At 42.2% G+C, this 21,102-nt stretch overlaps 1 protein-coding gene across 4 annotated transcripts in view; it reads right to left on the minus strand.

Annotated features, from left to right (window-relative positions):
• Positions 1 to 21,102, minus strand: part of LOC123822769 (inositol-pentakisphosphate 2-kinase) — a 109,920-nt gene that overhangs the window by 10,704 nt on the left and 78,114 nt on the right. For 2 of the 4 annotated variants that reach the window (XM_045844918.1, XM_045844922.1), the window contains 6 exons: positions 20,467 to 20,556; positions 13,917 to 13,975; positions 13,183 to 13,255; positions 7,215 to 7,494; positions 5,916 to 6,066; positions 5,192 to 5,294 (listed from right to left, as the gene is read on the minus strand). In XM_045844918.1, the coding sequence (XP_045700874.1) occupies positions 5,192 to 5,294; positions 5,916 to 6,066; positions 7,215 to 7,494; positions 13,183 to 13,255; positions 13,917 to 13,975; positions 20,467 to 20,556 (756 nt within the window). The remainder of the gene's footprint in view (positions 1 to 5,191; positions 5,295 to 5,915; positions 6,067 to 7,214; positions 7,495 to 13,182; positions 13,256 to 13,916; positions 13,976 to 20,466; positions 20,557 to 21,102) is intronic. The other 2 variants (XM_045844919.1, XM_045844920.1) reach the window with 2 other exon arrangements.

Genomic DNA, 21,102 nt, shown 5'->3' on the forward strand with positions numbered 1-21,102 from the left:
TCTATTCACAGATTATCTTATATGGGAAGAATTGCAAGGAGTCCACTGAAAAACTATTAGAACTAATAAATTCAGTAAGGTTGCAAGTAATAAATACAATATACAAAAACAAATTTACTTCTATACACTTACAATGATCAATCTGAAAACACAGTTTAGAAAATAACTCCATTTACAACAGCATAAAACAGACTAAAACATTCAGGAATAAGCTAAAGTACAAAGTGTATGCTCTGAAAACTGTGAGAGATTGTTGAAAGAAAAACGAAGATCTAACCAAATGGAAAAGCATCTCATGTTAAAAAATTGGAAGACTTACTATTGTAAAGATGGCCATACTACCCAGAGCAATCTACAGATTCACCACAATCCCTATCAGAATCTCAGCTGACCTCTTTGTAGAAATTGACAGGCTGATTCTAAAATTCATATGGAATTATAAGGAACTCCAAAGAGCCAAAACAATCTTAAAAAAGAACAAAGAGAATTTCTACTTCGCAATTTCAAAACTTATTAAAAAGCAAGAGTAAATCAAGACAAGATATAGGCATAAGTATAAACAGATCAATGCAACACAAGGGTGCCAAGACCATTCACTGTCTCTTCAACCAATGGTACAGTGACAACTGGATATCCACGTGCAAAGAACGATGTTGGATCTCTACTTCAAATCATATACAAAAAATTTAAAGTGGATCAAAAAACTAAATGTAAGAGCTAAAACTATAAAAATGTTAGAAGAAAATGGAAAAATATTCATGACCTTGGATTTAGCAATGGCTTCTCAGATATGACAACCAAAAGCATGAACTAAAAGATAACAATAGATAAATTGGACCTTATCAAAATTAAAAACATGTTTGCATCAAAGGACATTATCAAAAAGTGAAAAGACAACTAAAAGGATGGAAGAAAGTATTCGCAAATCATATATCTGAAGGGCTACTATTCACAAAATACAGAACTATTACAACTCATCAACAAGACAAATAACATAATTGAAAAGTGGGCAAAGGATCTGAAGAGTTCTCCAAAGAAGATATACAAATGGGCAGCAAACACACACAAAAAAACTGCTTAGTCTTCAGGGAAATGTGAGATACCACATTGTGAGATACCACAATGAGATACTGCTTCACACCCAAAAGGATGGCTAAAATCAGAAGAACAGATAACAAGTATTGTCAAAGATGTGGAAAATTAGAACTGTCCTACACTGCCAGTGGGAATGTAAGTTACCATTTGACCCAGAAATTCCATTCCTATGCATGTGCCCAAGAAAAGTAAAAGCCTATGCCCACACAAAAATTTGTACTCAAATATTTATAGCAGCATTATTCACAGTGGCCAAAAGGTGAAAACAACTTAATACCCACCAACTGATGAATGAATAAACAAAATTTGTTCTGTATATGTATATACTGCAATATTATTCAGCCATAAAGTATTGATATAAGCTACAGTACAGATAAACTTTGAAAACATTATGCTAAGTGAAAGAAGCCAGTCATAAAGTACCACAAATTGATTTCATTTATATGCAATATCTAGAACAGGCAGATAGTGACAAAGATTAGTGGTTGCTGAGGCCTGGGAGCGGGGAGTGGGATAGAGATAAAGGGATAATAGCTAAAGGTAGGGGACTTCTAAGTTGATGAAAATGTTCTAAAATTGACTATGGTGATGATTGCGCATATTTGTGAATCTAGTAAAATCTACTGAGTTGTACACTTTAAGCAGGTAAAATTGTATGGTATATAAGGTATACTTCAATAAAGCTGTTATAAAAAAGAAAAAAAAAGATCTGAGATGCAAGAATGTCGGATAAAGATATGGGCAAACGTGACAAATCTAAACACATCTGTATAAAATAATATCGCAAACTGTGATTTTAAAAAGAAGACAAATAGAAGTGCAGATAATAAGTACACGTATTGGGAGAAATAAATGGAAATAACTGGAATTAAAGTATCCCAATTCCTTATATTACTTGTGTGGCCAGGGTTGGAAGTTTAGGGGTTGATTAAGTTATCATTTAGCATTAGACTTGAAATATGCATGGTCAAATTGGACAAGTAACCACTAAAATAACAAAAACAATGTAATTTCCAAACTAATTAAGAAAAATGGAAAATAAAAGCTAACAAGCAAAAGTGAACAGAGAGGTCAGCAAACTATGGGCTGGGAGCCAAATCTAGCCTGCCACCTGTTTTGTAAATAAAGTTTTACTGGAACACAGCTGTGCTCATTTATGTTTGTTTCTGGCTGCTTCTAAGCTACAATGGCAGAACTGAATACCTGCAACAGAGACCAGATGGCCTACAAACTCTAAAGCATTTACTCTCTGGCCCTTTATAAAATCTGCTGATTCCCACTACAGAATACTATACAACAGACAGAAAGCAAGAGTCACTCTGGGCTGCAAGTTCCTGGGCATGGAAATAAAGATAATATCCCCTCCTTTCTCATTTCATCAGAGGTACATTAGATAAACAGCCTTTGAGAAACAACTTTAACAGTTTGTGGCCAAGTAATGTTCCCAACCTGCTCCCCAGCTTCCCACTCCATAGCAGCCCTCTTGATTCTAACCACCAGAACCTAACTCCTTAAGACAAAAAGAGGAAGACCCTTATATTCCAACACCGAGAGACCTCAAGCCGTGTTACATTTAAATTCAAACTGGTAAACAACATGTATGTGGACAATTCCCTGAATGATGTGAGAGTATGTGTATGCGCACATGCATATGAAGTTCTAAAAACATACTGACATACTGTTAGCCATGGGTATCTATTGCCTGGGCGGGAATATGGCCACATTTTACACAATATATTCACTGCTTGCATCTTTTCATCAAACTGTTTAGAGATCATTATAAGTTCACATACACTTGTAAAGTAATAAAGCAGAGATCCTGAATGCCCTTTACCCAGCCTCCCCCAATGGTGTCATCTTGAAGAACTGTATAATACAATATCACAGCCAGGAGAGTGACATCAATACACTCCACAATTTTATCCCAATCTCCAAAGTTTTACATGTACTCCTGTGTGCATGAGTGTGTGTATTTTATCACACATGTAGGTTTGTGCATACGCCACCACAGTCAAGTTACATACAGAGCAGTTCCATCACTGCAAGGATCCCTCATGTCGACCTTTTATAATCACACTCACTTCCCTCCTACCTCCTCCCCAACCCACAGCAATGACACATCTTTGTCATTTCAAAAATGTCACCAAACCAGAAACATAGCGTGACCTTTTGTGGCTGGCTTTCATCAGTCAACAGAATTCCCTGAAGATTCACCCAGGGTGCAACATGTATCCAGAGTTTGTTCCTTTTCATTGCTCAGCAGTGCCAGTCTGGACAACCTGATGTAGGTCAACCGCTAACAATTTATGTCCACATTCTAGCTATTCCATACAGGACTAAATGAACATTCCTGCACAAGGTTTTGGGTGAGCAGAAGTCTTGCATCCTCTGTGAGAACTGCCCAGATGGGTTACAGGCTCTTTGCTTGTTCAATTTAGTAGAAAGCTGCCAGACTGTTTCCTGAGTGGCTGGTGCCACTAAACATCCCATCAGCAGTGTATGAGTGACCCATTTTCTCTGCATCAGCATTTGGTATGTTCCCTAGGTCATTATCCTAGTTATGTAATGATTGATTGAATCTATTACAATGAGGTAATATTTACATATGAGGTTAAAAAACTGAAATAATTTTAAAAAGCAATCCATGCTTATTTAGTAGGAATTTTGAAAAATATAGAAATGTATAAAATAGGAAGAAAAGTCCTGTTTCTTCTCTTGAAACAAGAAGAAATGGTGTTATTTACTCCAAAATCAATGTATTCAAGTTCCAGACAACATAGGGCAGATTCTGTCACTTCATTTGGGTCCAAGGCTCCACTTTTGGATCTCTTCCCACCTTGAAGACAGCTCTGCCTTCAGGGAGGACCTCCTTGGCCAGAGACAACAGTGAGGACTCCTTTTTTTTTGTTTTTTTAAAGAGGATATGTTTACTGATTTGAGAGAGAGGAACACAGTAGGGGAAGAGAGAGAGAAACATCAATGTGAGAGAAAACATAGACCACTTGCCTCTGGGACACAGCCCAACCAGTGATTGAACCTGCAGCCTAGGTATGGGCTCTGACTGGGGATCAAACCTGCAACCTTTTGGTGTACAAGATGATGCTCTAACCTACTAAGCAACCCGGTCAGGGCGTGAGGACTCTTTTCACAAGTGGGAACCATAGATACTTCATCAGTACCAGGACAGGTAAGCCAAGGGCTCCAGGGCAGCTGCCCAGAGGCACATAGAGGTCACTCAGATCACCTCTCCCCTACAAGAAAATGGTACCTTAACCATTTCAGCATCTAGCAACACCTTTGTCAGCCCAGTGAAGCCTATGGATCTCTCTCTGAATCTCACATTTTTAAAAAATTCAGAGAATAAAAAACAGAAGGTGACCATATCAGATACCACACTTTTTTAAAACAAATGTGTTACACAGAACTATATAACCAAACTTCTCAAGTGATGACCACAAAGCTTTTGTGAGACCTCTGTAGCAAATGCAGTATAAAAGGAAAGGAAATGATTTCTTGTGGTACAGTCAGGGGTCCTGTTCACTCTTCAGTGGTTGTTGCCAAATTCGTAATGGAATGAAATGCTGAATTTCAGTTAGAGCTTAGTAAAAGATATAACTTCTTTCCTATCCAGTTTCATGGAGCTTCTGAACTCCTTGATTTGAAAGAATCAAAAAGAACAGGACTGGACCTCTTTTCTAAGAGATTCTTCCCCTTGGCCTAAGTTCTGGGGGAAGGAAGCTCCCATCCAGCCACAGGTGAGGGCCTGGACCCCCAGTGAGAGTCATGGGAGGAAAGGTTGGTGCAAGCCAGTTCTAAGGTTTCTCCTAAAGAAGCACAGAGAGGTGGGCCCAGGTCCTGGACCCCAGGAAGGGGGTGAAGAAAGGTTGGCCCCAGAGGCAGGAACCGCAGCCAACTGAACAAATCCTAACCAGACCCAGTCCATCTGGGGAAAACTTTAGCTACTTCCTTCTCAAATCCCTAATTTTTCTGCTTTAACCATCAGAGGTAGGTGCTGAGAAATATTTCTCAGGAAAACCTCAAGTTAACGTTAAGAGCCTAAAGAGCACACAGTGTGTTTCTGGAAAGGTCTGCCCACCTTTGTCAGTGCAAAAGCCAATGTCCCATCATCCTCAGTGGAAAGATCGAGTAGCTTCTGGTAAAATGCTTCATCATAAGGCCCGTCTATTTGCAATGTTTTTCTGAAGGAAAGGGCACAAAAAAACAAGATGACAAAGCTGACAAAAAATGGTTTCTTAGACTGCTAACAGTTTAGTAATCACACATTTGGTATTAAAGAACACCTAAGGGATTCTCCTCTTCCTAATGCTACACTTTATCCTGAAGCTGCATCGTTTTAAAAAGAACTCTCAAGACCAGAACCTGAGGAGCTGAGGCTAAATATGACCTGTTTGTGACAAACAGTGTACAGGTCAGAGAACCTAGAGAAGGGAGAGTAGGGAGGAAGCCCTCAGAGCCTGCCGGGGGCGCAGAGGCTACTGCCTGTGGAGCAGCACTGCCCCCTGCAGGCCTGGCCCCAACTCAAAACTGTCAGATTCACAGGAGTTGCTTCTTTTCCAGGAATGGACCAGTGACTACTGATCTAAGGGACCCTGGTCCTTAACACAGCACTGAGTCCTTAGGTGGAACTGGCACCTCAGGGTAATGGGGAAAGGTGGATGGGGTTGGTCATCCTCCTGAGAGGCCTGTGTTGTCCTCACATTGGAGTAACACCTCCCCTCATCCTTACCTCACCTTCTGGGATGCTCAGGGGCCCCACATTGGACCAGAATGGGCAGGGGCACCATGGACCCCAACCTCACCTCTGCTCAGGAAACTCCTCCAGGTACCTCTCAACCCGTCGATACAGAGGGTAGAGACCTTCAATGTCCAGCATGTCCAACATCTGCACCTGAAGGGTTTTATACAGAAGACAGCCCTTCGGTAACCCCGAGCGCTCCAGGCTGCTTTTTCCTACCAAGAACATCAAGGGAAACAAGAGGTTACTGTCAAGGACTAATAAAGGCACAGGTACAGGCCACACAGTCTCAGGAAATTGCTGGGCTGCTGGCATGTACACAAGGACAGGCACAAAGAGGGAGGTGCTCTGTGCCTCTCTTCCCTCTCAGACCCTTCTGCTCAGATCTAAGTTTCGAGAGATGACCCTTAATCTAAATAACGCAAGGCACAAAATTTAAAATGGTCATGTTAACATCCCCAAATCTGTGAGAGCATGTCTGTGAAGGCCAGATCCTCAGCCTACTTGCAGAAAGAGGTGCCACACTGAGGATGGTTGTGATCTGTTGTGCTTAGGCGACCACAGAACGACACCTAAAAGCCACACAGAGCAGTGCTGCTGTCTTCCTACATCACATCCCTGTGGCCATCATAGCGGTCTCTGAGACACCACAGGGCTCCTAACACAAAAAATGAAGAATCTCAGTCTTCCTAGTTGGCCCCACAAAGTAAGTTACTGGCTATAGCACTGCATGCCACAGACCAGAATATGTAGTGAAGCTGCTAGCAGGTGACAAAGGGGCAAATAAGGAGCCCATAAACACTCAGAACAAAACCCCAAATTAACCTTCTTGAAGCTCAGATGCCACCAAGTCACAGCTAGCTACTATTGAATCTATGAGGAACAGGTCCTCTAGTAGGAGGTGCCCAGAGTCACAAGCTCTACATGCCTGTGCTCACACTTGTCTGCCAAATTTTGCCTGCTGGGACCAACCCTACCTAAAAGGGCTTGTACTGTAGACTCCAACTTCAGTGCCTCATTTCTCCACGTGTAAGAAACAGGCCCTGGAAACCCAACACCAGGTTTGCAGAGAGAATAAACCAGAGGCATGTAGAGAAAGCACTCAGCAAACCACAAAGGATGCAGACTTGTGGGACAATGTTTTAGGGAAAACCATACAGCCCAAACCTGTGATGCAATTCACAAATTCAGATCAGAGATGAGAAAGGGAGTCTCCCCACCTAGGCCTGAGAGACTGGGAGGCCAGATGGGAGAGCCCTGTTAGGGCCCAAGTTGCTCCTGTAGAAGCTCTGTGAGGCCAGGAAGGACCCCAGCAGGCTGTGCCCAGGCTCTGCCCACACACCCAACCACCCAGCCAGCCTACCTTGGTGAGGCAGGCTCCTGCTGAAAGGGCTGGCTTCACAGACACATGGGCCCTGCGACCCTGGCCCCAGTCTCAGGGCACTTGCCCAGCCCTTGTCTGAGCCGCTAAGCAGCACTCGTGTGATGACACGCACCAGCTCCCGGATCACAACCCTCGTGCAGTGGGGCCCACTGGCCAGGCCGTTGGATGGGAAGAAGAAAGGTTTCAGGTGATGTGCCAACTCACTCCAGTCAGCCGTGGGGCTGCGGGCATCCTTGCAGCCGTAAATCAGCTCCCCGTTCTTCAGAAAGGAAAAAGAACAGGGAAGCATCACTTCCAAGAGATGGATAGGAAAGCATCTTTGTCCCCAGGCAGGCAAAGGGACCTAACGTCATCCACGTGCCCCATTTGGGGGTGCCCACACACTGTAGTCTGCACAGAAACCCTCTCTCATGCACCTTGTCATTGACCCAGAGGCAGATCAAACTGAAAGACAGAAAAGAAGTCCTGATGTGAAACACAATCCCTCAGACCAGAACACACAGCACACTGACAGTCCATTACTCAAAAGGCTGAGTGGTGCCCATGCACCTGAGAGATACACAGTATCAATCAGATGCTGAGCAGGGAGACTTCTAGGCCAGTGTGGACATCTATAGATGGCCAGTTTTCCAGAGCACTTCTGTCCTCTCAGAAAGGCTGGGCCAGATCCCTGCCAGGGTGGGTGAGTCCTCCAGCATTACTAGTGTGGAAACCTTCATTTAGTGGTCATTTTGTCTTCTAAATTCAAGTGCAGCAAAGAAACATCTTGTGGCACTGATGTTCCCAGGGCTGCAGGCATGGATGCCCAGTGGGCCCAACCCCTTGACTTGTACAGGGTCTGTGGTATCTGGTGGAAAAGCTCCTAAGAGAACCCTAGTCTCCACAGCCCTGAGCGGCAGCCAACCCCAGGGGAGTAGAAAACCCCTTGTCTCATCTGGGAGATGGTATGGTCAACAGTCTCCAGGATGGTACCCAATGGCCCCCATCATTTGATACTCATACCCTGTAGTCCTCACCACACTGCAGAGGTCTGGTCTGTGTGACCAACAGAATAAGGGCAGAGTGACAGCACATCCCAAGCAAAATTAAGTTATAAAAGACATCGTGGATTCCATCTTGGTTGCTCTATTCTCAGATGATAGCAACCATGTTGAACAGGTCCATGGAACCCCTCATGGCCAGGAACAAAGGCTCCTGCCCAGGCCAAGGTCAGTGTACTATACTGGGAGCACAGACTCTGGCCCTAACCAAGTGTTCCAGTGGGATGCAGCCTCAAAAGAGACCCTGGGCCGGAACCAGGCACACTGTTCCTCAGTTCCCAGACACAGAAGCTATAAGATGACAAGTGGCTGTTATGCAGCAGCAGATAATATTGATAAGGATGATTCCTGCTCTGCTCCAGGGGGCAGATGGGAGTCAACTCAATCCAACAAGAAATATTGGCCTTCCGGCCAAGATGGAGACATAGAACGATATGCTTCACTTCCTTGCACAACTAAAAGAAGGATAGCAACCAATATAAAACCATAACAAACAACCAGAAGGGTCAGAAAATTGAACTGTGTGGAAGCCCGACAACCAAAGAGTTGAAGAAACATTCATCCAGACTGGTAGGAGGGGCAGAGACAGGAAGCCAGGGTGGAGAGGACACATAACGAGGTAGCAGCTGGCCAACCAGGTGGTCCCATATTTGCATATGGATAAGAAGGGAGGAACTGGGGAGAAAGAAAGACTGTGCAACCAAGGGTTCCAGTGCAGGGAAATAAAGACTCAAAACCTCTACCTATAAAAATCTGGGGGTTGTGATGCCGGGAGAAACTCCCAGCTTCATAGGACAATCTTCTGGAGGGGCCTATGGGGTCCTAGAATGTACACAAACCAACCCACCCGGGATTCAGTACCAGCAGGGCCCAATTTCCTTGTGGGTAGTGAGGAAGTAACTGAAAGCCAACTGAGGGCCCAGCAAGTGGCATTGTTCCTTCTCAAACCCCTCCCCCACATTCAACATCACAACAGAGCCACGAGGATTGCCCCACCCTGGTGAGTATCTAAGGCGCCACCCCTTGACTGATGAGCTGAGATAAAAGAAATATGGCCCAAATGAAAGAACAGATTAAGAACTAAGCAACAAAGAGACAGCCAACCTATCAAATGCAGAGTTCAAAACAATGGTAATCAGGATGTTTACAGACATGATTGAGTACAGTCGCAAAATAAAGGAAGAAATGAAAGCCATACAAAGTGAGATATTTGAAAATATACAAAGAAAAATATACAGGGAACCATGAGTGAAGGGAAGGAAACTGGGATTCAAATAAAAGACTTGGACTAGGAGAAGAAATTAACATTCACCCAGAACAGAATGAAGAAACAAGAATTAAAAACAATGAGGAGAGGCTTAGGAACCTCCAGGACAACTTTAAATGTTCCAATATCCAAATCATAGGCATGCCAGAACAAGAGGAAGAGCAGGAAAATGAAAACTTATTTGAACAAATAAGGAAAGAAAACTTCCACAATCTGGTGAATGAACTAGACTCACTTACTCACTAGACTCACTAGACTCACTTACTAGGCTTCCTTGTAAGTCAAGGAAGCACAGAGAGTCCCAAAGAAGTTGAATCCAAGGAGAAACACACCAAGACACATCAGAATTATATTACCCAAAATTCAAGATAAGGAGAGAATCTTAAAAGCAGCAAGACAAAAGGAGACAGTTACTTACAAAGGAATTACTGTAAGACTATCAACTGATTTCTCAAAAGTAAACTTTCAGGCAAGAAGGGGCTGGAAAGAAGTATTAGAAGTCATGAAAAGCAATGAATGACCTACAACCTAGATGACTCTATCCAGCTAAGCTATCATTTAGAATGGAAGGGCACACACGAAGTGCTTCCCAGATAAGGTCAAGTTAAGAGAGTTCAACATCACTAAGCCTTATTATATGAAATGTTAAAGGGACTTATCTAAGAAGTAGATGAAGGTCAAAACTATGAATAGTAAAATAACAATAAAGTCACAACTATCAAGTAAACACAAACAAACAAACAAACAAAAAACCTAAGCAAACAACTACAACATGAACAGAATCACAGAAATGGAGATCACACAGTCCTGGCTGGTGTGGTTGGTTGGTGTGGCTCAGTGGATGGAGCGCCAGTCTGGGAACCAAAAGGTCACTGGTTCAATCCCCAGCCAGGGAACACACCTGGGTCGAAGGCCAGATCCCCTGTTGGGCATGTGAGAGGCAACCAATCCTTGTATCTCTCATACATCAGTGCTTCTCTCCCTCTCTTCCTCCTCTCCTTCCCCTCTTTCTAAAACAAAATAAATAAATCTTAAAAAAAAAAAAAAATTAAAAGCCCTGGCTGGGGTGGAGCCAGGTGTGGCTCAGTGAATTGAGCACTGGCCTGAAAACCAAAAGGTGGCTGGTTCGATTCCCAGTCAATGGCACATGCCTGGGTTTTAGGCCATGTCTCCCAGTAGGGGGTATATGAAGGGCAACCACACACTGATGTTTCTCTCCCTTTCTTCTCCTTCTCTTCCCCTCTCTCTAAAAATAAATAAGTAAAATCTTTAAAAAAGAAAAACATGGAGATTACATGGAGGGTTATCAGCAGGGATGGGGCAAATGGGGAAAAAGGTACAGGGAATACAAAACATAATTGATAGGCACAAAAAAATAGATCGGAGAAGGTTAAAAATAGTATAGAAAATGGAGAAGCCAAAGAACTTATGTATATAACCCATGGACATGAAATAAAGGTGGGGGGGGAATGATAGAGGGAGGGGGAGTATAAAGTAGAGGGGGATAAAAGGGAAGGGAAAAAATGGAACAACTGTAATAGTATAATCAACAAAATATACTTAAAATAAAAAAGAAACATAGGACATTTGTTCCTCAGCAAGGTCATGAGATTCAGCAACACCAACCCCTAGGAAGCCAGCCTCTCTTTGCACTGTCAGAGCTCACAGTATGAGTGTCCAGGATGAGACGGACACAACTAGGTCCACTGCCAGCCACAGGACTGGAAAAACCATCAACAGACAATGACCCTTGAGATCAGCCTTATAGTGGGAGGAGGGTGTGCCAGGCAAATGTAAGGCAGTAGCTCCCAGAAGGAAAACAGGCCAAGAATAAGTATGAGATGAAGCCACGAATCATGGGGCTATACCCTTGGCCCACCTTGAAGCTGGTCCTCTCAGCCCATGAGTGGCCGAGTGACCCCTGGAAGCAGAAGGCCTCTTCTCCCTAGTGTCTGGAATTCAGATAGAGGGGAGTTTTACATGTACAATTACAGTTGCTCAAGGACCTCATGTGACATTTGGAGGAGAGGCATCAACCTAGGCTCCATGACTTATTCCATGTGTTCCCCTGCAAGTTTCACAAGTAACCAGTGTTGGGCTGGAGAGAGACACAGCTCTGGAGTCTATGAACATTTGGACTGACAATATAATAATGCCAGCACTGATCACGACACCCAGAACTTCACAATGACGGAAGACTTGAGATTCAGAACCAGAGAGCTTGCTCATTATAATGGCACTTATGAAAATGTACTGTGTTGCTCTAGATATTATTTTTAAAATCCATTCTTCTGAACCTATTATCTCAACCTATGATTTTTTTTCCATGCTGATTTAAACAGAAGCAGCAGACATCCAGGCTCTCAAACCCAGGCCATGGGCCCAGGGCAAGGCAGACTATCCAGGGGCCAAGCCAGACCTACCACTCTGCCTAAGTGTGGGCTTGACAGTCCAGCCCAGGCCAGGCAGTCAGAAAAGGGTCCCCTGGAGACAAAATGTCAGTCTTACTATAGGTTCTAAATAAACCCCCAGATGAAAGGAAATTTATCTCCCAAATGTAAACATAAAATTCCTGAACTCCTCATAAAAATTAAAAACATAAACTGATTTTGAATATGTCCTCCTTTTCTAGATTTGGGAAAGTGGAAGCAAACAGGGTAAACTCAATTCACTCTGACCAAATTTCTGAGTCAGATGGGGGAAAGCCACACCCCAACCCCAGCGCCCATCTGAGGGGCAACAGTGTGCAGAACAGAGCTGTTCACATAGAGCAGGACACAGAGGACACAAGCTGTCCAGATCCAACAGCCTGCTTCTCCAAACATGTGATCCCTGCAAGCCTGTTGCAAACTCTCACATGTGTCACTCTTAATTAGGACATAATTGGGACTGAAGACAGAGTCAGTGGCAAAGAGAAAACGAGATGACAAAGGGGACCCCAGGGGACACATTTCCAACAGAGGTCACAAGTAGTTCTCTTCCAGATCTGGGCAAGACCTCTTCTCCCCTTCCTGTACCCACCCCTGAGGTCCAATTCCTGCCAGCACCAGGCCAGGTTACCAAAGGGCCTCAGTGAGTCCAATCAGGGTGCCAGCTGCAGGTGGCAAGGAGAAAGCCAAGGATGTCTGGGCTGGCTGATGGATGAACCATTTTCCTGTGAGGCCAGGACAGAATTTACTCATTGACAAAGAGGTTCTCAAATTACAAGCTCCCTAAGATAATTGGGAGCAAATGCACAGGTGTGGCCACCCTCTAGGTTGTGCCACTGTGCCACCCTAGTTGCTTCTCCCACCTCAACCACACAGGACACAGAGATACAGAGAAGGATGCCTGAGATGCAGCCTGACCATGCTAGGGCCATCATCATCATCCAAGAACCAGTCAGGTCTGTGTGTCAGGGGAGCCTGAGGCCACCTAGTGGTCAAGGAGTCAACATCACACAACAGAGGAATCAAAGGATGTCATACTCATGGAATGGGACTTGGAAAGTAGACCCAAAGAACCATGCCAAGGCAGACCCAGCCCAGATGTCCCCATCTTTAAGGTCAAAGAGACAAGAGTGCCATGAGCGCACCACCCAGCTCAGTCCAGACACCTGCTGTCTCCCCCAAAAGGGCCATAAAATAGAAGCAACTCTTACCTTAAATATCTTTAAGTTGTTCTGTGCCTCCTGCAACAAGCTTTTCAAGGCAAAGTACATTCTCTGTTTATTCCTAAAAGGGGGAAGGGTTACTGATAGAATTAGAAGCAGTCTTTGCATTCATCTGCCTGTGGTTCCCAACTCATGGCTCAGGGGACATGCCCAGGAGCTCCTGCTCCAGGTCTCCCAGTTTTCCAGATTAAGGAGCTATACTGTCCCCAGCCGTCTTGCAGAGGCACTCCCATCACTGCCCCTAATCCACACCCTGCTCTCAGACCTCATCTTGTAGCAACATCTTCCCAGCTGCTGGCTCTGCCAGGTTACTTGCAGGAATCAGTAGAGGGAACCCTGACCCCAGGCAAAAACTTGAGCCCTGCCCAGGGTCCTGGTTATACAGGGGCCAGTAGTCCCCACCTCACAGAATGCCTGCCCCACCCCTAAACCCGTACCTCCCTCACCTCATAGAACACACACCCATCAACCCCACCTCACAGAATACCCCCAACACCCCCTCACATAACATCACTCCACCTCACAGAATGCCCCAGCCATGGTTCCCACTTCATAGAACACCTCCCCTGACAAACCCTTCCTTACAGAATACCCCCAAACACATCTCACAGAATACCCACCAACTCCCCATCAGAGAACATCACCCCACCTTCACAAAACACTCCCAACCACCCCACCTCCAAGGAAGATGGCACTGGGACAAAGTAGACGTGTTCTCTTACCCTGAGTAGAGATCAAGGGGACAATATTTACTTATCTGCTTCCATTTCCCAGTTGCCACCTGTTAAAAACCCACCACATTGTGTCAGCAATTGGACTGAGAACAGCATTGGGCTAACTGTAACACAGAACAGCTGAAGTGACTAAGATGATGAAGGTTCCAGCAGATGTCACCATCTCTGGGTACACATCACCAACCCCAGGAAACCTTTGCCCTCCTGTAAGAGCCTCACAGGGCTGCCAACTCAGTCCTCCACATGAACAGGGATGCAGCAAGCACATTTTAAGAGTGACATGACTAAATTTTGGTAATCAGATAAAAAAATCTGGTTTGGAAGGGGAGGGTATGGCTAATAAGTAATTTCATGTCAGTGAGATAAAAAATGGAAAAGGCAACTTGCTGGTGTTCATCAAAATTTAAAAAGCAGGTGTCCCCTGACTTGGAAAATATACAAGGAATTACAGGGTCAAGGATGTTCACTGCTGCCTCACTATAACAGCAAGACCTAGAAACAAATAAGTAAGTCACAGCAGAGCTGCTCTCAGGGGCCAGAACACAGCAGGACACATGCTGAATGAAAGAATGAATAATGACATGCAGCTACTAAAGGAAAGAGGTAGAGCTAAAATCACCAAGATTTATTCAAGTCAAAAAGCAACTTACAGAACAAAACATATGTCACTTTTGCTAAAAAAAAAAAAAGAAAAAGAAAAATTATGTGCAGACTATGCATATATCCAAATATGCAAAGAAAAAACCTTCTTGAAGGATAAACAAACAATCCTCAAGGATTATTTAAGTGAAAAAAAGAATTAGCAGAACAATTACATATGGCAAGACCCCATATTTGCTTTAGAAATGTGTAGACACACACATATGAACACACATTAGAATATGCATAGAGGCAAGCATCACCTCATTTTCACCGGATACCATGTTTATTTGGCACAGGAAAAGTCTGGAAGGATGTACAAACTGACAACATGAGTTACCTCTGGAAGACAGGTGACCTAATTCATACAATTCCATATTTTATCAATTAACTGAGTAGGCACTAAGTCAGCAAAAATGGTGGAGTAAGAACCTTTAGAAAACCTCTCCTCCATATGGGCAATGAGAAAACTGGCAAAAACTAGAGGAATCAATTACAATTTTCATAACTCTGAAAGTCTTACAACAACCTGGGGAGCATTTATTAAAGAAAAACAGCCAAATCTAAGTAAGAGCTGAGCTTTGTGGCACTTTTACTGCTCTATTCCCATCCCCTTTCTAGTTCCAAGGGAACCCTGAAAACCAACAGCCCCAATCATGGTGAAAAAAGAAGGCCAGCAATCTCCAGAGGGGTTAAATAGACCAATACTTCTTAAGAAAAAATCCTTAACAAAAACTAACAAATCAAATTCAGCAGCATATTAAAGGGATTATCCACCTACAATCAAGTGGGATTAATCCCAGACACACAAGAGTGGTTCAACATATGAAAATCAGTGTAATTCACCATGTTGCTAGAGGGAGGAAAGCACCTCATGATCATTTCAATGTAGGACAAGTACTTGACAAAATCCAACATCCTTTCATCATTTAAAAAAACACACTAAAGAAGAAGGTCTATGACAAACTCACAGCTAACATGACATTCAATGGTGAAACACTGAAAGCTATCCCCCTAAGATCAGGAACAAGACTCTTGCTACTTCTATAGAATATTGTACCCTAGGTTCTAACTAGAGCAACTAGGGAAGAAAAACAAATAAAAAGCATCCAGCTTGGAAAGAAAGAACTAGAACTACCTCTATTTGCAAATGATCTGATCATGTATATAGAAAATCCTAAGAAACCATCAAGAAAAACTAGAGCAACTAAGCAAGTTCATCAATGGTAACAGGATTAAAGGTTAATATGCAGCACACAGTAGGTACTCATTCTGTGAGGGGCTTTTTTTTTTTCCCTATAGGTGTTCAGGGTCCAATCTTTACTCTGTGGTTCTTCAAAGGCAGTTGAGCCTATGGGGATTTCCTGATCCCTGGACTACAGCTATGCAGGATGTTCTGGTGGATGTACTGGATGTTCTATGCAGTATCTCTCTCCTGATTCTCCCTCCCATTCCTGATGTGCTAAAGGCAGTAGCTACCTTGCTGGGTCAGTTGTCTGATGTTCTGATTCCTGGAGAACAACCTATAGCTTACTCCTCCAGCCTTCCAATGAGTCTCTAAACACTCAATTTCCTGTTTTAAACTTTTCTGCTTAAAATGCCTAGAATTGTTTCTACTGAACACTAAAAAATATCCAAGATAAGGTTGTCAGGTCAATGATGACCAAGACTGCATTTTTTTCTGATTGACTGGGTCTTAAGTGTAAATGAGCCACATAAAAGAAAGTCCAGCCCCTGCCATGGCTTTGTGGAGTTGGACCAATAACTGCTCCAATGGAAGGGAACAGAAGAAATGCTTCAGAAGAGCTGAGTCAGAAGTTGGCCACGTAGAAGAGTTACTAGCACTGGCATTCTATCTCCACTTTATTCCCTGCCCTCCATCAGAACTTTGGCAGCTGACTACAGTCTTAGAGGAGCTGTTAACATCACATTGGTCACTAGCTACAGCCACATTAAGAAGGGAAATATGCCAACTGTGAAAGTGTCCTACACTAGGATGAGGGTGAGGGCACAGGATAAACAGGCAGCGTTTTTGTTGTGCACAATACCTAGGAAATAAGCCTCTTTCCACAAAAAAAAATCAATATGCAAAAACTATTTGCATTTCTCACCTCACACTCATTAGGATGACTACTACCAAAAACAGAAAAGTCTTAGTGAGGATGTGGGGAGACTGGAACTCTTGTGCACTGTGAGGGGAGTGTAAAATGGTGCAGCCACTGTGGACAAGAGAATGGCAGCTCCTCATAATGAAAGAGAGAACTACAATGTGATCTAGCAATTTGACTTCTGAGTATATACTCAAAAACAGAGTGATGTGTACACTCATCTTCCTAGCAGCATTATTCACAATAGCCAAAAGATGGAAGCAACCCAAGTTCAATTCATCCTTCAAAAGGAAAGAAATCCTGATACATGGTACAGCATGGATAAACCTTGAGGACATTATGCTAAGCGAAAATGAGCCAATCACAACAGGACAAATACTGCATAATTCCACATATATGAGGCACCAACAGTAGTCAAATTCACAGAGGTAAAAACTACAATAGTGGTTTCCAGGAACTGGGCATAGAGCTTCAGTTTTGCAGGATGAAAAAGTTCTAGACATAGATGATGGTGATGGTTACACAACCAGGTAAATGTACTTAATGCAAGTGACCTGTAATGGTTAAGATGGTGAATTTTATGTTTTGTGTATTTCACCAAAGGTAAAAATATGTACATTTTAGAGCCCTGGCCAGGTAGTTTCAGTTGGTTCAAGTGTCATCCCAATACTCTAAGATTGTGGGTTTAGTCCTCAGTCAGGGCACATACACATGACAACCAATGAAACCATAAATATGTGGAACAACAAATTGATGTCTCTCTCTCCCTCTCTCAAATCAACAAAAAAAAGTTCTTGAAAAAAATATAAATTTTAAAAATCAACTGCATTGCTAAGCAATAAATCTAAAGATGAAATAAAAGAAAATTCCATGTACAATGGCATCCAAAAAAAATAAATTTAACAAACGAAGACTTTCACACTGTAAACAATGTACAAAACATCAATGAAGAAAATTAAATACCTAAATAAATGGAAAAACAACCTGTTGTTCAGAGTACTAATACTGTTAAGCTAGCAATACCTCCCAAATTGACCTGCAATTCAATGGGATCCCTATCAAAAAACCCTTCTGACTTCTTTGAGCAAATTGAGAAGTTAAAGGCAACTAAATTGGAAAGGAGGAAATAAAACTCTCTATTCACAAATGACATGATCCTGTACATAGAAAATTCAAAAAAATCTACAAGAAAGCTACTACAGCTAATAAGAAATTCAGCAAAGGACCTGGCTGGTATAGCTCAGTGAATTGAGTGTGGGCCTGCAAACCAAAGGGTTGTGGGTTCAATTCCCAGCCCAGGGCACATGTGTGGGTTGCAGGCCAGGTCCCTAATAGGGGGCACATGAGAGGCAACCACGCATTGATGTTTCTGTCCCTCTCTTTCTCCTTCCCGCCTCCTCTCTAAAAATAAATAAATAAAACAAAAAAAGAAAAGAAAAAGAAATTCAGCAAGGTTGCAGGGTCAACAGAAAAATTTAGTTGTACTTCTATACACTAGCAATGAATGCTCCCAAAAGGAAATTAAGAAAGCAGTTCCACTTATGATCACATCTGTAGTATTATAAAATAATAAAATACCTACAAATAAGCTTAACCAAAGTAATGAAAGACTTGTATAGTGAAAACTACAAAACACTGCTGAAAGAAATTAAAGAAAAACCTTTATAAGTAGAAAGACAGCCTGTGTTCATGGATTATAAGACAATACTGTTACGATAACAATACTTCTCAAAGTGATCTACAGATGCCTGCAATTTCTGTCACAGTTCTAAGTCATGCTTTCCAAAAATGAAAAATCCAGTCCTCAAATTCATATGTCCCATATTTTGCCATGTATATGTGCACTTTTTTGCCCAAATTTTTGAGGGAAAAATAAGGATGCACATTATACATGGGTAGCACCTGAAATACCTTGTATCCATTTTTGTGTTTTGTATTTGTTACAGAAAATTTCTTGTGCCATAATGTGTTAAAAAATAAATGCTAAAATTCCTTTGTAATACAAAAACAAGCATCTAAATATAAATAAAAAATAACTGAATTAAAAAATTAATACAAAAGATTTTTTTCCTGAAAGTTTGGGCCAAAACCATGGGTGCACATTATATAAGGGAGTGAATCACACACAGCCAAATACTGTAATTGTATAGGGCCTCCAAATAGCCGAAACAATCTTGAAAAAGAACAGAGCCAGAGGACTAACACTTCCCAATTTCAAAACTTACTACAAAGCTACAGCAATCAAGAGTGTGGTATTAGGCCCTGGCTGGCATAGCTCAGTGGATTGAGCACGGGCTGTGAACCAAACTGTCGCAGGTTCGATTCCCAGTCAGGGTACATGCCTGGGTTGCAGGCCATGACCCCCAGCAACCGCACATTGATGTTTCTCTCTCTCTCTTTCTCTCTCCCTTCCCTCTCTGAAAATAAATAAATAAATAAAAATCTTAAAAAAAAAAGAGTGTAGTATTAGTATAAGGACAGATGTATAGAACAATAAAATAGGATAGAGAGCCCAGAAATAATCCATCACACATATGTCCAAAAGATCTTTGATAAGGGTACCAAGTCCATTCAATGAAGAAAGAATAGTCTTTTCAACAAATGGTGCTGGAAAAACTGAACATCCACATGCAAAAGAATGAAGTTTGACACCTACTTAACATCATATACAAAAATTAACTCAAAATGAATCAAAGACCTAAATGTAAGAGCTAAAACTAAAACTCTTAGAAGAACACATAGGAAAAAAGCTTCATGACCTTGGATCAGGCAATGATTTTTTAGATATGACACCAAAAGAAAAAGTAGACAAATCGTACTTTGTTCAAAGTAAAAACTTTGTACGTCAAAGGATACTACCATCAGAGTAAAAAGGCAACAGACAGAAGAGGAAAAAATATCTGCAAACCACGTATCTGATAAGAGATTAATATCCAGAATATACAAAGAACACATAAAACTCTATAACAGAAAAACAAAGTAATTTAAAATGGGCAAAGAATTAAAATAAACATTGCTCCAAAGAAGATATTCAAATGGCACAAGAAGCACATGAAAAGATGCTCAACATCAGTGTTAGAGATATACACATGAAAACCACAATGAGATACCACTGCACACCCAGTAGGATAGCTATAACCACAAACAGGGACAACAACAAGGGTTGGCAAAGATATGGAGAAATCAGAACATTCATACGTTGCTAGTGGGAATACAAAGTAGTGCAACGGCTGGGAAAAACAGTTTGGTGTTTTCTCAAAAAGTTAAACACAGAACTTCCTGAAACCTAGTAATTCCACTCCAAGGAATGTACCTAAGAGAAGAGAACACAAGGATTCAAACAAGTACACGTACACACGTTTATAGCAACATTATTCACAACCGAAAGGTGGAAACAAGCCACATGTTCATCAGTAGATGAATGGATGAACAAAATGTTCCCACACAATGGAATATTAATCAGCCATAAAAGGAATGAATTGCTGATATACACTACAAAACATGGATGGAAAATGCTCTAAAATTAGATAGTTGTAACAGTTGCACAACTCTGTGAATATACTAAATTATACACTTTAAAAGGGTGAACCTTATGGTAAGTGAATTTTATCCCAATTTAAGACAAAACAAAACAGAAAAGTAAACAATGAAGTACTTGTGAAATAAAAAGTAAATAATAAATATCTACATTTTCTTTCACTCTTTTGATAACCTATGTGGTCACACCTCAGGCCCAACCACCCTCCACACAGCTCTGTAGGGAGGGATGTGGGCTGGTTGGCTCTCCTCACCTTGAGGTGCTGGTGCATGCAGTAACGGCACACCTTATGTTTCATCTCATGCGTAACATTACTGGATAAAGGAATAAACCCACATTTTGGCTGCAAAATAAATAGGAAGAAAAACTGCTTAAGGAGAAATCACATACCTTTAAATAGACATAACTAACTACAAGGCAACACTGAGGAGTAGCAGCAGCAAATGTTAGAAAAATATTCCCAAAGTTGCTTTTCTCTCTAGTCCCACAAGGAAACTGATGCTTCCCTTGTCACATTATATAATCATCTCTCTGCTGTTAGAGAGTCAGAACTCTTACTGGAAAAAGATGGCTTCTCAGTTGCTAGATTGAAAAGTACAACAGAGTTGCTTGTGTTTTCAAGACAGTAGGAGATTAGAAAGTGCAGATTTGCCCCCACATTCCCAGCTGTAAGAAGCAGAACTCTTGTTCCCTCTGACAAGAATTTGTGAATGGGAAGTTGCCCATCTGATGGCTGCCAGGCTCCCAAAATGTCTGGAACCCCAGTTGCCTTTTAAAAGCCACAGTTTCTGGGCACGCACAACATGTGAGACCTGCTCTTAGCACTGGGGCAATGAAGAACATGCCACAATTGTTTGTGATGCCTAAGACACTCACTCTCTGGATGCGA

Source organism: Phyllostomus hastatus, unplaced genomic scaffold (genome assembly GCF_019186645.2).
Source record: "Phyllostomus hastatus isolate PE091 unplaced genomic scaffold, TTU_PhHast_1.1 phas_contig_41, whole genome shotgun sequence".
In the NCBI taxonomy this organism is placed as follows: Eukaryota; Metazoa; Chordata; class Mammalia; order Chiroptera; family Phyllostomidae; genus Phyllostomus; species Phyllostomus hastatus.